At 39.7% G+C, this 17367-nt stretch overlaps 1 protein-coding gene across 2 annotated transcripts in view; it reads left to right on the top strand.

The window, feature by feature from the left end:
- KLHL14 (kelch like family member 14) overlaps window positions 1-17367 on the top strand; it is a 102233-nt gene that overhangs the window by 66862 nt on the left and 18004 nt on the right. For both annotated transcript variants that reach the window (XM_066247241.1, XM_066247240.1), the window contains exon 4: window positions 14351-14440. In XM_066247241.1, the coding sequence (XP_066103338.1) occupies window positions 14351-14440 (90 nt within the window). The remainder of the gene's footprint in view (window positions 1-14350; window positions 14441-17367) is intronic.

Raw genomic sequence — 17367 nt, forward strand, 5'->3', positions numbered from 1 at the left:
TAAAGAAGAGGAATGGTAAAATAATTAATTTTTATAGTTTGTCTGTAATAAGCCTGGTGTTCTACATAAGTTATCTAATTTAATTAAATTCTCACAATAACTCTGTGAGGTAGATAGATATCATCATCCACACCTTACTGATGAAGGAGACTCTGAAACTCATAGTTAAATGATATAAAATCTAAGCCTGTATGACACTATACTATCTTCCATTTAAAAGGCAAATTGCACATAAGTCTCCAATATTGAACCAAGTAACTAAAGCCACATGGTTTTTGAAATTACTGTTTCACCTTAACCAAATTGCTTCACTTTCTCCATCTGCAATTTCAAAGTATTGGCTGAAAGTTACAGAAATCCAACTCAATATAACTTAAACTATTTTGCCCTTGATTTAACAAATACTTATCAGGTGTCACTGTGTGCAAGACATTTATCCAGGCACTTGGGGTTCATTGGTGAGAAGGACAATCATGCAGCTACATGGCTAATATATTAGTATATTGCATGCCTATATGGTCCATATGTTAATATAGGAATAATTTAAAAACAAAATGTTTAAAACCTGTATAATGATAGACACTATTGAGTGCTATCAAGATACAAGAATGGTGAAAGTCAGGGGTGGCATTTTCACGTGGGATTGTCAGAGAAGGTCTCTCTTTCTAGGAGACACCTGAATAAAGTGAGGGGTCAGGCCCCGAGAATATATAAAGGGAGAACAAACAGATGAGGTGGAGAAAAACCCACGTGTGAGTAGAAATATGATTCTAGTGTTGGGGAGATGACAAAGAAGGAAGCCAGTGTGACTGGAGCATCATTGGCGAGGGGACAGTGGTAGGGAAGGAGGTTGAAAAGGTAGCCAGCAGCCAGGCCATATGGTCCCTTGTAGACCATTCTGAAAGCTCTAAAGTGTATCCTGAAGGTCACAAGTAGTAAGGAAAAGACATAGAAGTGAATGTCATCATCTGACTTAGGTTTTCAAAGGATCATTCTGAGTGAAAATAAACTCAAAAAAAAAAAAACCAAACAAAAATAAAAGCAGAAAGGCTGTTAGAAGGCTATTGTACAAGTGTGGGACAGAAAGGGAATTTATGAGGCCACATAACCAGGAGGGCAGGGCAGCATGAACCTTAGGAATGACTGAGAAACCAAACTTCAAAATCCTGTCCGAGTTCATTCTTGTAGGTCTCATTCTGCTCACTACATGAGCTCTTTCTCTCTCAAACCTGCTTCTTATGGCCAAGCAGCTCCAGGATCTGCACTCAGAAGGGCAAGGTTGCTTGTTACTCCAGCAGAAAACCCCTTTGAAGGGCCTGGCTGGGTCATGGGACCATCTCCAGACCAGTCCCTCTGTGAGTCCAGCACTGTGACTCTGGGCCCAGCTTTGTGACCCAGGGAACGAGCTACTCTAAAGATAGCTAGAAGGAGCAAGCACAAGAAAGGAGTGTGCACTTTCTGGTGTTTTGTAAAGACGAGGCAAAGCACCCTGTGAAGGCAGCAGACGGATGTAATGGCTGGGGAGAGATTGAAGATGGCACATCGCTACCTGAATGAGCCAAGCCCCAGTGACTTCCTCCTTCTCTAGATGTCATTGACGCAGAGTTCCTACATCACTGTGTTCCTCCTTCCTAATGGTCTCATAGGGGTCTGTATGACTTTCAACTTGACTGCACATTTTCTGAGAAAATAAAAAGAGCCATAGTGTCAAGTTCTCTGATAACTTTTCTAGTACCTGCGATGATGGGACAGTGTTAGTTAGCCACAGGTGGATTCTCAGATTGGCACATTCAAACCGAAAGAAATCTGGAGCCATGCTTTCCCAGCCAGAAGTATTCCTTGGGAGTCCAGAAGCAATCTTGTCACAAACACATACATCCATAACCATGTACTGAGCAGGCTTTCCAGATGGAGCCATTGGAAAACAACTTGATTTTTCCCAACCACTGATTTTTCAGAACCTCTCTGTTGGATATCTCCTCTCTCCTTGCGGGCTAAACCTCATGAGGTTCTTAAAGCAACCCCATGTGTTAAATCAAATCTACAGGGGTCCTCACAACTATGATATATTATAGGAAAAATGTATAAAGCAAAATCGGCAAAGGAAAAAGGTACATAAGGCAAAGTCTGAAGGAAACCAAGTATAGAGTCTTCTTCCAGTGAAGTCACATGGGACGCCTTTATTCCCTCTAATGAGAATTGTGACAACACCTGCAAAATATTGTCTACCAGGGAGGTATTAGAGACTCAGTGCCCAAAGTTTCTACTGAGGGCCGGTCAGGTTCTTCTGCCCAGCACATACCAAAATTCCATACTCCGATAAGAAAAGCAGCTATATATAACACAAATCGCACTGTTTAATTTGGTCACAGACAGCCACTTTCTCTTAAGGTAGTGGGAACACTCTTAAAGTCTAAGTTCCTAGACATCAGCCCAAGGACAGCCTTGCCAGCGGGCCTTCCTAAGGACAGCAGTCCCAGGCCTGCTATACCAACCCCTTCCTGTACACTGATGTTGACAGGATGGTGAGCAGGGCTGACCCGCCCTGCAGGAAACCGGTCATCCTGAGTAGTCTGGTTCTGCCAGGGATAGAGCTGGAGGAGGGGAAGACAAAGGGAAACAAGCTCTTACTCGCTTGATGTTGCCTTTCAGAAGGCAAATGCTGTAAAGCTGACTTTGTGTTTTGAATAGCTGTCTTTATAGGTTCCATTGTGAACCTTTTTCTATAGCCTTCCCACCATGCCACAGGGCTATTAACAACAGAATTTCTGTTAGGGTCAACTTGACCTGGCAATTAATTGTCTTGAGTGAAGGATTCTTTCGTGACAGTTCTAACCCAGCAAGCTTCCTGAGCACCAGCTCAGTCCCCAGGAAAGTACATGGTAGCAGGGCCCCTCCAAACCCACAAGTACAGGCCCCTTCTGCCCCAGCTCTCCCCTCACACCCATCACAGACAGCTCTTGCGGCTTCCTGCTTCAGACGTCCCCTGTGCCTGCCAAGCGTCAGGAGGCATAGAAACATCTGGCCCACATCTCTGTTCCACCTGTCTCTGCTTTGTCTTTGGGGTGGAGGGAGGGAGGAAGGTTTGCTTCTCCTTCTTTGAATTAAAAATGCCCAGGGGTCCCACAGTCTCGCACTAACGCTCCCTTAAAAACACCCTACTCACAAATAGCTTTCCAAATGTGTGTGTGTATGTGTGTGTGTATGTACGTGTATATACATACAATCAGTCAGAACCAGTTAGGTGGAATCTTAAGCAAGTTGTGCATAGATGGCCTGGCATATATCTAAATTAATTTTGGTCTTAGGGTCTCACTTAAATTCTAAGGAGAAATGCCAGATTCTTATGTGCATTCAGAAATATATTTATAAGTAAATATAACATGATATACAGTGACTTTCTACTTTTGCCAGTAAATGATGGTTCCAAAAAAGAAGACAAGGGAATTTCAGTATTCACCTTATTGCCCTCCATGTTTCTGTCTTCAGACCTGCACATCCAGCTCTCCCCTTCTTCCAGCTCTCCCCTTCTTCCAGCTCTCCCCTTCTTCCAGCTCTCCCCTTCTTCCGGCTCTCCCCTTCTTCTCAGCTCTCCCCTTCATCCATCTCTCCCCTTCTTCCCAACTCTCCCCTTCTTCCGGCTCTCCCCTTCTTCTGGCTCTCCCCTTCTTCTAGCTTTCCCCTTCTTCCCAGCTCTCCCCATCTTCCGGCTCTCCCCTTCTTCCAGCTCTCCCCTTCTTCCCAGCTCTCCCCTTCTTCTGGCTCTCCCCTTCTTCCGGCTCTCCCAGTCTTCCAGCTCTCCCCTTCTTCCCAACTCTCCCCTTCTTCCAGCTCTCCCCTTCTTCCAGCTCTCCCCTTCTTCCGGCTCTCCCCTTCTTCCGGCTCTCCCCGTCTTCCGGCTCTCCCCTTCTTCCCAGCTCTCCCCTTCTTTCCAGTTCTCCCCTTCTTCCGGCTCTCCCCTTCTTCCGGCTCTCCCCTTCTTCCCAACTCTCCCCTTCTTCCGGGTCTCCCCTTCTTCCAGCTCTCCCCTTCTTCCAGCTCTCCCCTTCTTCCGGCTCTCCCCTTCTTCCAGCTCTCCCCTTCTTCCCAGCTACATATGTCATAACTTTATTGAGAGGCAGCTCTAGGTGCCTCTTCCTGGCCAAGACCACCTTGGACTCATCTCCTTAGAGATGATAGGCTGTGCTTGAATTTCTCATGTGTGTTAAAGCTGTTGACTAGTATAATCTTGAGGGCCCAGCCCGACTAGTTCCTGGATATAACACACACACAGGTACAAGCGAACATAGACATACACACACCATGAAATGACTATGGGAGAAATATGTAACAAATCTTTCTGACTCTCACACTGAAACATCCTTGGAAGTCATATAAGTGCAATAACACAGTAGCACACTGAACAACTGCTTCTAGAACAATCAGGTGGCTCCAAATGTCAAGAAAGATTTAATTAGAGAGCCATTACCTCTGGATTATCTAAGGAGAGAATGCTCCAGAGGGAATTTGAGTTGGGGACGGATTAGCTGCTTAAAAGGACAATGTAGATCAGCCTGGTGTGCAGGAGTCCCGGGTTCGATTCCCGGCCAGGGCACACAGGAGAAGCGCCCATCTGCTTCTCCACCCCTCCCCCTCTCCTTCCTCTCTGTCTCTTTCTTCCCCTTCGGCAGCCAAGGCTCCATTGAAGCAAAGTTTGCCTGGGTGCTGAGGATGGCTCTGTGGCCTCTGCCTCAGGTGCTAGAATGGCTCTGGTTGCAACAGAGCGACGTCCCAAATGGGCAGAGCATCGCCCCCTGGTGGGCGTGCTGGGTGGATTCTGGTAGGGCGCATGCGGGAGTCTGTCTGACTGCCTCCCCGTTTCCAACTTCAGAAAAATACAAAAAAAAAAAAAAAAAAGGACAATGTAGAAAAGAGACCTTCCCTTTTATTTGTTCCCATGTTACTCAAACACATTTTCTTTGGCTTCAACAAAATAGTTGATATTATAATATATGAATTATAATATTGAAAATATTTTTGGAAATTGATCTAATTTTAATAATCAATTTTTAGAAAATAGTCTCATTAAAATAAACATAATATCACTGGGACCTAGACCAAGTTCTGGCACATAGTAAGAACTCATTTAATATTTGTTAAATCCATATTATTTTTACTGATAGTGACTTTTGTTACTGTGACAACCTGGAAAACCTTTTTTAATCTTATGATTTAGCTTAAGCTTCTCTTTCTCTCTGAAGTTTTAGTCATTTCCTGTCTGGTGCTTCTATTGCTTGTCTCCTAAAGCATTGTGTAGCTTATTCATCTGTTTACGAGCTTTCTCTCTTTCTGCTCTGTGAGCTTTGGAATACAAGAATAGTGTCAAATTAATCTTTATATGCTCAGAGTTTAGCACAATAACTAATAGTTCCTCAAATGCATATTTTTGAATGAAATGAATGAATGAATGAGTTGATAAACAAATGTCTCTTAAACATACCTTTTGATATCTCATAGGTTATAAAGTGAACTAGAGTTCACTTTCCCATATCAAGAATGTGTGATTTACATCAGAAAACATTCCTAATAAATTCTCATTATACTTGCCTCCTCTCTCCCTCAATAACTTGGCTCAACAATGGGCCCATCCTCTAAGAGAACCGAAGCTATTTCCCAATCATTTTTGCTATCCTCTTGCTATATCACCCACAGTTTAAATAGCACAGGCTCCCCTGACATTTGCCAAGGATCTTATATTCACAAGTTTAAATTATATGTGTGGCTTTACTACTTTAATCCATTTACAGAGTTGACTATTTTTTTAATGAGCCTTTGAAGGTATAGAACAATGAATAATACAATTTCTCATTCCCCTGAGAGATACGATCAGGAAGTCGTTGTGTTGGCACTTAGGAAAGGGAACATCAAAGTAACATCAAAGCATTAGCATGTTTCATCAGTGTCTGCAAACACAACATTTTATAAAACGGAAAACAATTTTGGAATAGATTGCAGCTTTCATTCCCAAAGACTTTTTTTTTAATTTCTAACTAACATGCCAGGAATATCCAAAATAAAATAGTTTATGTGGTAATAACATAATTTAGGGATGTATTAGTGAAAACATGCTACTTAAAATAAAAATGAGTCAGTTTTGCTTTAATATCTAATAGAAGTGCTATTTTAAGTCCCTTTAGCCTCACCAGTTGTTAGCTCAGAGTTAAAACTGTAAATATACAAGGATTTATTAAAAACCTTTGATCCTGGCACAATTAGACCTATGATAGTTTCTAATGAAATATGTCACAGTCTTTGAAGAACTTACAAACCTCCTTTGTGTAAAACACATCTGCACTGCAGGTAGGATGACATCTATCCTAGAAGCCACAGGATCCTGATCGAAGGCACATCTTTTTTTATTTCTCCTCTTGTATCCCCTCACCTTCTCCCTCCATATTTCTGGTACTCACCACATTTTTATAAAAATTCCAAAGAAATAAACCCACAGTTTCCTTTAGTTAGCTAGCACTCCGTCATCTATGCTACTAACGTTTATTGTTTCACTAATATTTCCCATTACTATATTCGCTACAAACGCTATAGCAGTGCCTGAGTCTGACCCAGCCTTAGGTGCTTCTCAGTGCTAGGCATGAAGCTATAAAGATGACACAGTCTGGCCTCAAGGAGCTCATAGATCCCGTGGAAGTGACAAACAAACGACAGGCAATTTCAGCATACTGTATCATAGCTTGGCAGGTATACAGTAAAAGCATGTATCAGTGCAATTACTGTACAGAGAAGGGAGTAACAAAGCAATACTCATTGTCAGGAAACCTCTCCCCTAGATACAATTTTGAACGATGACAGGGAAACAAGCTCTCTTGGTGTTAGCACAGCTTCCGAAACCTAACACATATGCACTTTTCCCCAGATTTATATACCTTGAACTCACTTCACAAACTTTGTCTCCAGTGGGACTATGGGGAACTGGTTCGTCGTGTGCAGAACGAGTTCAGAATGAGGGAGAAGATATTGACAACCTCTGGGTTAATTCAGAACCTCCACTAACTCATCACTGGAATCAGACCATGTGAATTTCATACAGGATTTAATTTTCCAGACAAACTGCCCATAATGATCAAATCATCCCCAGTATACAACACATTTTTATTTATTTGCAGTTTGCAGAGAGTAGAACCCAAATAAAATAGAAAGAAAAGTAACAGAGCCTTTTCTGTAGATTATCAGTAATATCTGTCAAGTCCTGCTTTATATAAGATGGTTTACTGTGTGTCTGTTTCTATCTTCAGAGAGGCATCGGCCAAATTGCTAGGTCATGCAGAAGGACTGGGTGGTATGATTAAATTAACTAATACATTTTTAAACATTTCTATTTCTCAATTGCAGTTATTATAAAATTGAAAAAAAAATCATTTAAAAAATCCTCTACAATCCCATGGCAAGGAATACTCACTTATTCAATATTATTAAAGTGAGACGTCTTTCTTTCAGGTTAGCTTTGTTTTAAACAGCATGTAATTGCTATTTGAATTTGCTCCAATGAGTAAATATATCACAAATATGTATCCTAGCAATAACATACTTTCAAAATATCATTTATTTTGCCTGTTTAGATAACCCCATAGACAAGCACTTTAAAGACAGAAATAGTAATTATAGGTAGAATAAATTATGATATCAAGAAATCAAAATCCAGCAGAAAAATCTATAAAATGCAATTGGATTTTAAATATATAAAAAGATGCTCAACCTATATCATCATTAAAGAAATGCACTTCTATGAAATTTTAACTAGATCCTAATTATTCACCTACCATACTGGCAAATATACAAATGTACAAAGGGGTACTCTTTGATGATATCCATCAAAATATAAAAAACACCCATCCTTGAGCCCAGAAATTTCACTTGGAGGAATTAGCCCTACAGATAAACTCCTGCATCTGAGTGTTATATACCTACAAAGACACTTGGCAAAGCACCGTTTATAACAGGAGCAGCTGTCAATGCCTGTCCCCTTCTCTCCATCACAGTGCCCTTCCTGATCAAGCCTCCATCACCTTTCATCTAGACTACCTTACCTGATGTCTCTCTTTTCCCTCTTCTACCTACAACATCTATGGAGGCTACAGTGACATTTTTAAAACATAAATCATATCATGTCATTTTGCTGCTTCAAACCCCTCCAGCATCTTTCCATTGAGCTAATAATACAACCCACATGACTTATTCTGGTTCATAAAGACCCAGCCAGCCAGCCAGGGTCCTCCTCCTGACGTTCTCTCATGCCTCTTTGGTCCTTGCCCTCGGTGCTCCAGTCACGGAAGCTTTCTCTAGGCTGCTTGGGCACATTCAGTTTATTTGCACTTCAGGGTCTCGACATAGACTCCTTCCCCTTATTTTTTTAACTATGGTTCCTTCTCACTCTTCAAATTTTACCTTAAATGCCTTTCCCCAGTAAGGCCTTCCCAGATCACCCCAGCTAGAGTAATAACCAGACACTCCCTTTCTAACACATTGTCCTATTTATTTCTCTTCATATCATCTGTCACCACCTGGCTTTTTGTTCTGTGTGTTTCTATATGTTCTCTACTTATTTGTTCATGTTCTTTCCCTGAAATGTAAGCACTATAAGAGCAGAGACACCATCAGTGTAATTTCTTGCTGTGTTATCAGCAACTAGAAAACTGTCTGCATCTAATGAGTGTTTAGTAAATTTGTAGAATAAATTAATACATGGCCATCAGAAGGGAATGGAATACATTAAAGGATACACATCAGATGGAATACTGTACAGCTGTTAAAAAGAATGTGGTAGTCAATAATCCAAAGGTTGTCCTTTGACCAAGACTGAACCATTACGCCTGGTCTGCCCTGGGACTCCCAGTAGACCTCATGTCAAATCCTACTGTTCCTGACCTTCTTGTTGTTCTTGATACACTCTCTGTACCTGTACCTCAGGGCCTTTGCACTTACTGTTCTTATTTCTACATCCAGCATGGCTCACTTCCATCAATCTTCTTACTCACAAGTCATCCACTCAGAAAGGCCATCCCTCACCACTGTCTTTCCCATCCTCTGAACCTGCTTTACTTTTCTTCACTGTACTTATCATTTGAAACAAAACTGCTTATTTATTTGTGTACATGTTCTATTAGGTGCTTCCCCTGATTAGAACACTCTTTGTTGCTCTGCATCATGACCTCCCCAGCAGGTAGAACATTGCCTGGCATGGAGTAGCTGCTGAAAAAATATTTGATTGGTGGGGAGCAAATAAATGGATTCTTGAGTACAAAAGAAGCAAGGTACTAATCAATGTGCCCATAGAACACTGCTGCCATTTGCATTAAAGAAAATGATTTGTATGTAGTATATCTCTGGGGGGGAAAATCAAGAACACAGAAACAGTGATAACTTCTGTGGTAGGGTGCTGAAAGCTGCAGGTCAGGAATGGGAAGAAATCTTATGGGTCCCGCATATCCCAATGTTTTATAAGATTGTATTTTCTCCATGGACAGTAATTATTTTTTCACAAAAAGTAAGAAATAGATCATATTTGATAGTTTTACAAGCTTGTGTATTTAAGGCCAAGAGGAAATCAAGGCCCTTGTAAATGAGACATTGAAATGATAAACAGTCAAAAACCATTGATTTAGTGGTTATATAAACATGGCATAGCCCTATACAATCTCTTGTTTGGATGTTCATGAAAATTTTGTGTTTGTGAAGGACACCTGTAGCTTTCTTATGGCAGTGGTATACATTCTTCAGCTATAAAATATGGGAGAAAATAGTAGGGTTGATCTCTAGCAGAGTAAACCTTTTAAAAATACAGCAAACCCAGGCACATTTTATATGCCAGGAAAAAAGCCCTCTATGCCCAAGATGTTTGCAAGGTTGAAATATATGCTCATTATTTAAAGAAGAAAAAAAACTTCTACCAATAGACACTACCCATACTTAACTGGTTATTTGCTTAGTGTTTTTCTGGCTCCAGCAAACAAATGTATTCTACTTTAAGAAAACCCACTATTTGAATATCGAATTTATAGGAAAAAAAAAAACTTTAAAGGAGTGACCACTTGATTTAATTAAGATTCCTTTAAATATGAAAATAATAAAAATTTAAAATATAATTCAATACAAAAAAACTATACAGAAAGTTCAGGAACACCATCACCGAAGACACAGGTACTCAGTAATTACTTGCTGGTTGGGTGAACATACCTATTGAAAATCAGTAGAGTGAAATGGATGAGAGCGTGGGTTGGGATCCAGATATCCCTGTGTTTGGATTCCCTCTGCCATTCATTAGCTGAGTATGACCTTCAACAAGTGACTTCACCTCTTAAAACCTCAGTATTTCACAAAGAAATAAAAACGAATGAGTTATGCCTCCCTTGTACAATAGTTAGTTGTATTAAATGAAAGATATAGGTAAATAAAAGCAAATAAAATATAGGTATATTTTATTATGTATTATATTTTATCATGTGTTATAATTTCATCTATTAGTTCCTTCACTTAATTTCTGTTTGAATGGGAGCAAATGAATAGCAAAAACAAAACGTTAAGTGTTATGATATGTTCAGCGATATAATATAGGTACTATATAGAAATATAATTATATATTTTGTCATATAAATATAACACTGGCACAGAGCCAGACACCTAGTAAACATTTGGTAAGTGGTAGATACTATTGTGAGAAGTAACACAAAATACTCTGAGGGTTTGACCATTTTCATATCCACAATGATTAATTTTATGTATAACATTCTAGGATATTTTATTGCACTAGTACAAGGAGTAGTAAAAGACTGTGTAACTCAGATTTTTATGGCCTTAGAGTTATGAGAAAACAATTAGCAGGTATATAAGTGAATTGTGGCAGCAATTCAATTGTAACAAGTGCTAACATCTATTGAGTGTGTGATGATTAATCATTCTGCAGAGTAAATACTGGGACTTAATATCCTCTCCAAGTTTACTTTATAGCATTGCCTGCTTCCTACTTTCTTAATTAAAAAATTTAAACGTAAATGTTTCATTTAAGTTCCCAGGCAAGAATAGAATATCACTTGCTTGGAGTGGAAAAGGCAAAAGATGGTACAAATTCTTCAAATACAGAAACTAAATGAGTATATATTCCCAAAGATGACCAAAGGTTTCTTCTTTTTCCCTCTTTCCTTCTAGCACTTGTGGTTTGTTTAATAAAAGTTGAGAATTCTCACAAAGGGCCTTATAAACACGTGTTATTAGATTTTAAATCTGATTTGAAAGTGCCTCTCTACTGCTCCCTCTGAGAAAAGTGACCTTTTTAAATGGAGGGAAGTGGGTTTAGATGACAGTCATGATAAATGCGGTCATGTTCACTCAATAAAATAAGGCCCAGTGCATTTGAGGATAAATCAGTGAAATGTACAACCCCACCTGTCTGTCTCCATCATTCATTTCCACTGTCACTTTCACAGTGGCTGATGGATCACAGTTGCTGTAAAATTAGACAGCCTTTAATCTCATTTCATCCTGATTAGGTTCTCTTTACCCTTTCCCTCTAACTCACTGACTGACACGCTAAAAACTCACACTGGGCTGCATATGAACACGGAGTACAAACTTCTCCTCCAATACTTGTTTGTAAGGATGAGGTTAATGTCCACCTCTAGAGAAATTTAGAAATGGTCATCAGGCATGTATTCATTGTTATCTAAATGGTAATCAATAATTACAGTAACTAATGCCATTTTAAACAGATGTTTGTCCTTGCTCACTGTCCTATTTTTTTTTTTTTTTTACTTTCCTTCAGGTTTAATCAGAAATCAAGGAAAGTAGATCTTTTGCAAAACTCAAACATTGATTTAATATAGATTTTCTTCTAATAAATTAGGAGCATTTTACATTCAGAATAAATTTCAAAGAGCCTCTTGATTCATGGTAATAATTCAGAAAAGACAATAATTCAGGAATGAGAGGACTGAAATTCTCTGCCAAGAAATATAGCCTACAAGGTTTAAAAACAAGAATAAATATGTGTAGGTAAATAAGAGTAGCTTCAAGTAGGCTTCATATTAGACCATCAAAGACTTTCTCTCTTATTTTGAAGGTTTCACTAGTTAGTTTAGTGCAATAGTTTCATTTGTTTGCGTAAAGCATAACAATAGGGGTAATCAAATGAAAAAGAGGCTTAAGAATAAATCATCTATTATTTCCTTTACTTAATTTCTGCTTGCCTGAATGGGAGCAAATGAATGGCAGGAACAAAATATAAGTGTTGTTATATTTTCAGAGATAGTGCTGTATATAAAGCTGGACTTCCAGTTAAAAAGAAGATAATACAAGTTTTCATTCCTTATAAGATTTGGACATTGAGTGGACTAAATATTTAAAATAAATATTGAAAGAATGGCTATCATTAAGTAAGTTGGTTATAGTCCATGGCCTCTATTTGTACAGTCATTTCTCATGTGCATAGATGCATGCAGATGACAATCAACGCTGTAAATTTACAGTGACCAGATGACATTATGATGAACTGAGTAACACCAGGCTGTTCAGGATATACAAAACATACGGTAACATAGTTTGGTTTCTGGTATTTTGAAACCATCATCATAATCCAAACAATGATGAGTTAATTTGAAAAAAAAATGTCCAAAACACATCTAATCTTAGTTGCCCAGTCAACCCAACATATGCTTTGCCCCAAATGGCTTCTACGAAGTGAAGCCTGCAGAATCTATATGGTTAAAAGCATTTCCCAAAGAGGTAACTGAGGGTGGAGGAAGAAAAGGACATTCCCAAGATGACTCATGAAATCAATTGACCTAATTAATGGGCCTCACAAACCCATGGCACACCCAATTTCTTCTGCATTATCTCCTAAATCAGGGGTTCACATACCAATACCTTCTCCGCTGTGGATATTAGTTCAAAAACAATGAAGAGTCACAGTAAATTTTTTAAAAAGAGAAAATAATCAAAACTCCTAAAATCCTTTAGTTAAAAAGCTTCAATGACCTCATTTGCTCTTGCAAAAGCTGTGTTGTAGATTTCAAAGCTTTGTTTTCTATTATTTTTATTTACATACCTTCGTCTGCAAAAGCATATTCTGGGAAAAATTTAAAAAATAATAAAAACAAACTGAAACGAGAGCTATGTATCATCCAAAATGAGTCGAGTATAAGATAGGGGCACTCTCTCTTTTTCCCTCTCTCTCCCCATTGGAAAAAAGCGCACGGTACGAGCTGGCCTTGACTCATATTGATTTCCCACTGCACTGGTTTCTTAAGTGCTCTGTTGATCCGTGTCAAGCAATAAGTTCCCTGCCTGAACATGCACATCACCTCCCCATTTTTCCTCACCTAGATTTAAGGTGCCCATATGATGAGCTGAACAAGGACATCATTTTTACTTCTGGTGTCACTGGGTCCAAAACACTGCATGTGTTGTAACTGAATCTGGGTACGTTTACATTTACCATATGATATTAAAACAGCAGAGATTAACACTGCCTGCACAGGGGGTGAGAGGGGAGTCCTATTCTGGTTGTGTGTGTCTCCCAAATGAAAATGTAAATGAGAACAAATTAGAGAAACCTGGCTTTCATGGGTTTCTGAATAACACCCCCTCCCCTCAGCCACCACGTTGGGGCAGGGAGAAAGGCGAAATGAGGGAAATGAATATTTGTGATGTTCCTGACAGTTTTTATCTTTGTTACAGAAGAGCTCCTAAGCAGATAGATAGAAAATGTGTGATTGTGCTGCTAATGACATTGTACAGGAAATTAAGCGTATACATTTGGAGAAGGCATTAAATCAGCAGGACCTTAATTTAAAAACTTAAAACTGTATGGAAATTCAGCTTGCTCATTGCTGTGGAATGAAAAGCTACCAAGCTCACTGAGCCTGTCTGTGGAAAGAGTGCCAGCAAACCAAGTTGGGGCAGAGCCCCTTAATGGCTCCAAGTGCACGCAGGGTTATTTCTTCCAAGACGCAACCCCAGTCCTGACCATTTGGGAGTTTCAGTCACTGTTTTAGAATGAGATCCCCCTTATCAGGCAGGTGAGGAGAACTTAAGACTCGAAAGGAGCATGACAGGTTGTACTTGACTAATTTGCGGAATAACATTATGTAAAATTAATCAGGAGGGGTTGGATTTGCAGTGGCTGGGAACACACCATTGAGCCACTGTGGGTTGGGGGGTGCCCTGCTCTGCTGGCTCTCCTCTTCTTACTGACTTCACCTCACATTTTATACACTTCGGTGAAAGCAAATAGCTAGTGAGCCAACGGACAAGTTCTAAGATGGAAGATTTCATACATCTGGTTTTTTCTTCTTCTTAATTCCAGTTATGCCGTACAACAGTGCCCACCACTGCGTTGTGGAAGTAGAGAATTTCTTATTTGTGTTGGGCGGAGAGGACCAGTGGAACCCTAATGGTAACTATTGAACAATGTAATAGTAGCTGCTCAGCAAGTATGTGTGCAATGAAAGGCACAAGTAACAGTTCGTTCTGTAATTACCGTGCAAAATATGTATCTGCAGCAGGGACCAGTGAAGTAGTCAGTGAATGGGGCTGACGGATGGAAGGAGGGTCAATCCCTGAACTAGCAGAGGACAACGCAGCAGAGCATTCACTCACTGACTGTCTGGGGATTTAGCTTCGCCCTGACGCCCCAGCCCCTTTCCTGAGCCATCCCTTGAGAAATGCCACCAGCACAGCATGGACTCCCTAGAGGCAGGTGACAAGCTGCAGCTATTAAGAATTCTTAACACCTTCTCCCCTACTTCTCTCTCATCTTACTGGGAAAACAATACCATTCCAATAGTTAAGCATGACCAACAGTCGCACCGAGGTTCGTTCGCAGCTTTTATTATTTGAGGCCGTTCGAGTTGTCCCCTTTGCAAGAGCTTCTTCCACAGATAATCCACCATCCCTGTGGATGTGATCACATCAATAATTTATCGCAAAGAGAAATGAAACACTTGAACACATTTCCCAAGCCAAACACGGGGAGTGCACACAGTGCCTTGCAGAACACGCAGAATTATCAAGGTATTTTTAGAAGGCTTGCACGTGGAGGAGGAGTTGCAGTTGTACCCTTCTGTGTAACAGAGATCATTATGACTGAGAAACCATAAAACAGCTTGCAGGTACACATTTTTACTTTAACCCCCCAGAACATCCAGATGAAATTACATATACTGCATGTATTTTATTGTGAATGCTCTCTTTCAGCATCTGCACCAAGGCAAATTATAGAAAATTGTTACATCTGTTCACTCTAGAAAATCTTAAAGGCGCACAACCCAGGCTGCCCTCCAAGAACAGTTCTTTGAAGTGAGGGGGACATTCTTTTTCAAGACGTGCTGCTTGGTTGGGCCATATCTTTAATTCTTGGGAAGGAGACAGTTCCTGGGCTTTGTGGGGACCAGAATTGGAACAGGAGCAAAAAACTGATATGCAACATCTCTCCTCTCGCTTAGCTTTGAAATGACAGATTTGATATTGCCAAAAACCCTGGCAAACTTACGTGCAACCCCTTGCAAACTCCCTCTTCATTGTGTGACCTTTTCTTCCTCCAAAGTGGTTTCAACTGAATAGAGCATTTGTAAGTGGACAGGCAGTGCACTGTCATCAAGTTTATCTAGCAAAAATTCTGCAGAACTTACTTTTCAAAGGCCATGACTGAGGACTGATTTTCTGCCATCATTTCATCAGCTCATCATTTCACAAAATCCTAATAACCATCCTATGATCGCCCCAGGTCTGCTATGAGGAGACTAAGCCTGAGGAGCTTAAATAACTTGCTAGGACATACAGCTTGCAAGAAGCTGAGCTGAGTCCATGTAGGTCTGTCTGACTCTGGGGTTTAGTCTTCAAACCACTATGCTCTACTGCCTTTTCAGACAAACATATGTATAATTATTTGGATAGATATGAAACAACAGCCATGTTTTTCCATTGATCCTGTAAAATTAAATCAGTTTGTATCACAATGGCAAGTGGCTCTCACTTGCTCAGAAAGAACTCTTCATCATTCCCATTTAGAAAATGGTAAAGGAACTCAATCATCTCAAAAATATAGGATTTTCATATTATAATACCTCATGCAATCAAAAAGTAAGCATCTGATACTAAAATTTATAAAGGATGATAATCCATGATAATATATAGTATGCTTTAATTTCATTTCTGGCAGGGAGGAAAAGTTAAAAATCCATGGGTTGACATATTATGTATATGTCATTTCCAAAGACAGAATCTTTTAAAGTTGAACTTTAGTTCTTATGAAAATGGTGCCTGAGATGCATGTCTTTAAATGAAATACAAATTGTAAATTTCACTATCTGCTCATAAAACACAAATATGTACCCATAAAACACAAATATGTTTTACTTATTGATTGTCTTGATTATAAGACCAAAATTGGAACTTATAAAACACGTTAGTGACTGGAAATATAAGCAGAATTTTTTTTTCTACTTAGCCATAGATATCAACTTCTATTAACATCTTTCATGTCATTAGTAATAGAAATACATCCTAATATTCTAATATATATGCACATATTCTGTCAGTGCCCCAACTTAACAGAGAACCAAATTACATTTATCTCTTACTGATGACTGACTCCCAAAACACTGCTCATGGGGGACCTCCTCTCCATCTCATTGTCTTCCACTCCACCTCTGGCTGAAAATTGTCACCCTATGTTCCATTTTACCTGCCACCTAAATAAAGTCAACAATGGTGTCCGGTGGCAGGATGCCATCATAGACAGAGAAAAGGAAGAAGAGTTAGAAAAAAAAAATGGAAAAGATGCTAAAAACTAAGAGAGTGAAGAGTAATCCAAAAATGCCAATGGATATGGCCAACACTCTCCAAATGCTAATAGGGTCTCATTAAAAGGCACAAGGAAGGAGTGAATAACTGAATTTGATCTCAGCTCCCTCACTCCACCACACTCATTCTTTCTGAGGTCCATTATGCCCTCAGTACATCCTTTGCCAACTCCAGGATGTCCTCCTTCTTTCTATCTCCCTAGTCTGTCCATGCCCCTTTTAGCACCACTGACCTTGCTTCTGGAAACGTTCTTTATCTCACAGCACATCACACCAGTCCCTGCTTAGCCTTCTCTCTGGGTGACAGCTGCTGTTATTACAACCAGAGTCAGACATTCCAGTCTCCACCATCACTGCTCAGCATGTGAAGGCACTCCCTGCCCTGTCGCAGAAAGGAGGCAGATATCTTCTTCCAAATGACAATTCTAAAGCAAATTTCATAGAAAATCATTATTATACATGGTGGATATGTTCTATATTCCTGTTAATAGCATTAGTCTTCAGATGCATTTTGGAATTA

This window comes from Saccopteryx bilineata, chromosome 11 (genome assembly GCF_036850765.1).
Source record: "Saccopteryx bilineata isolate mSacBil1 chromosome 11, mSacBil1_pri_phased_curated, whole genome shotgun sequence".
NCBI lineage: Eukaryota > Metazoa > Chordata > Mammalia > Chiroptera > Emballonuridae > Saccopteryx > Saccopteryx bilineata.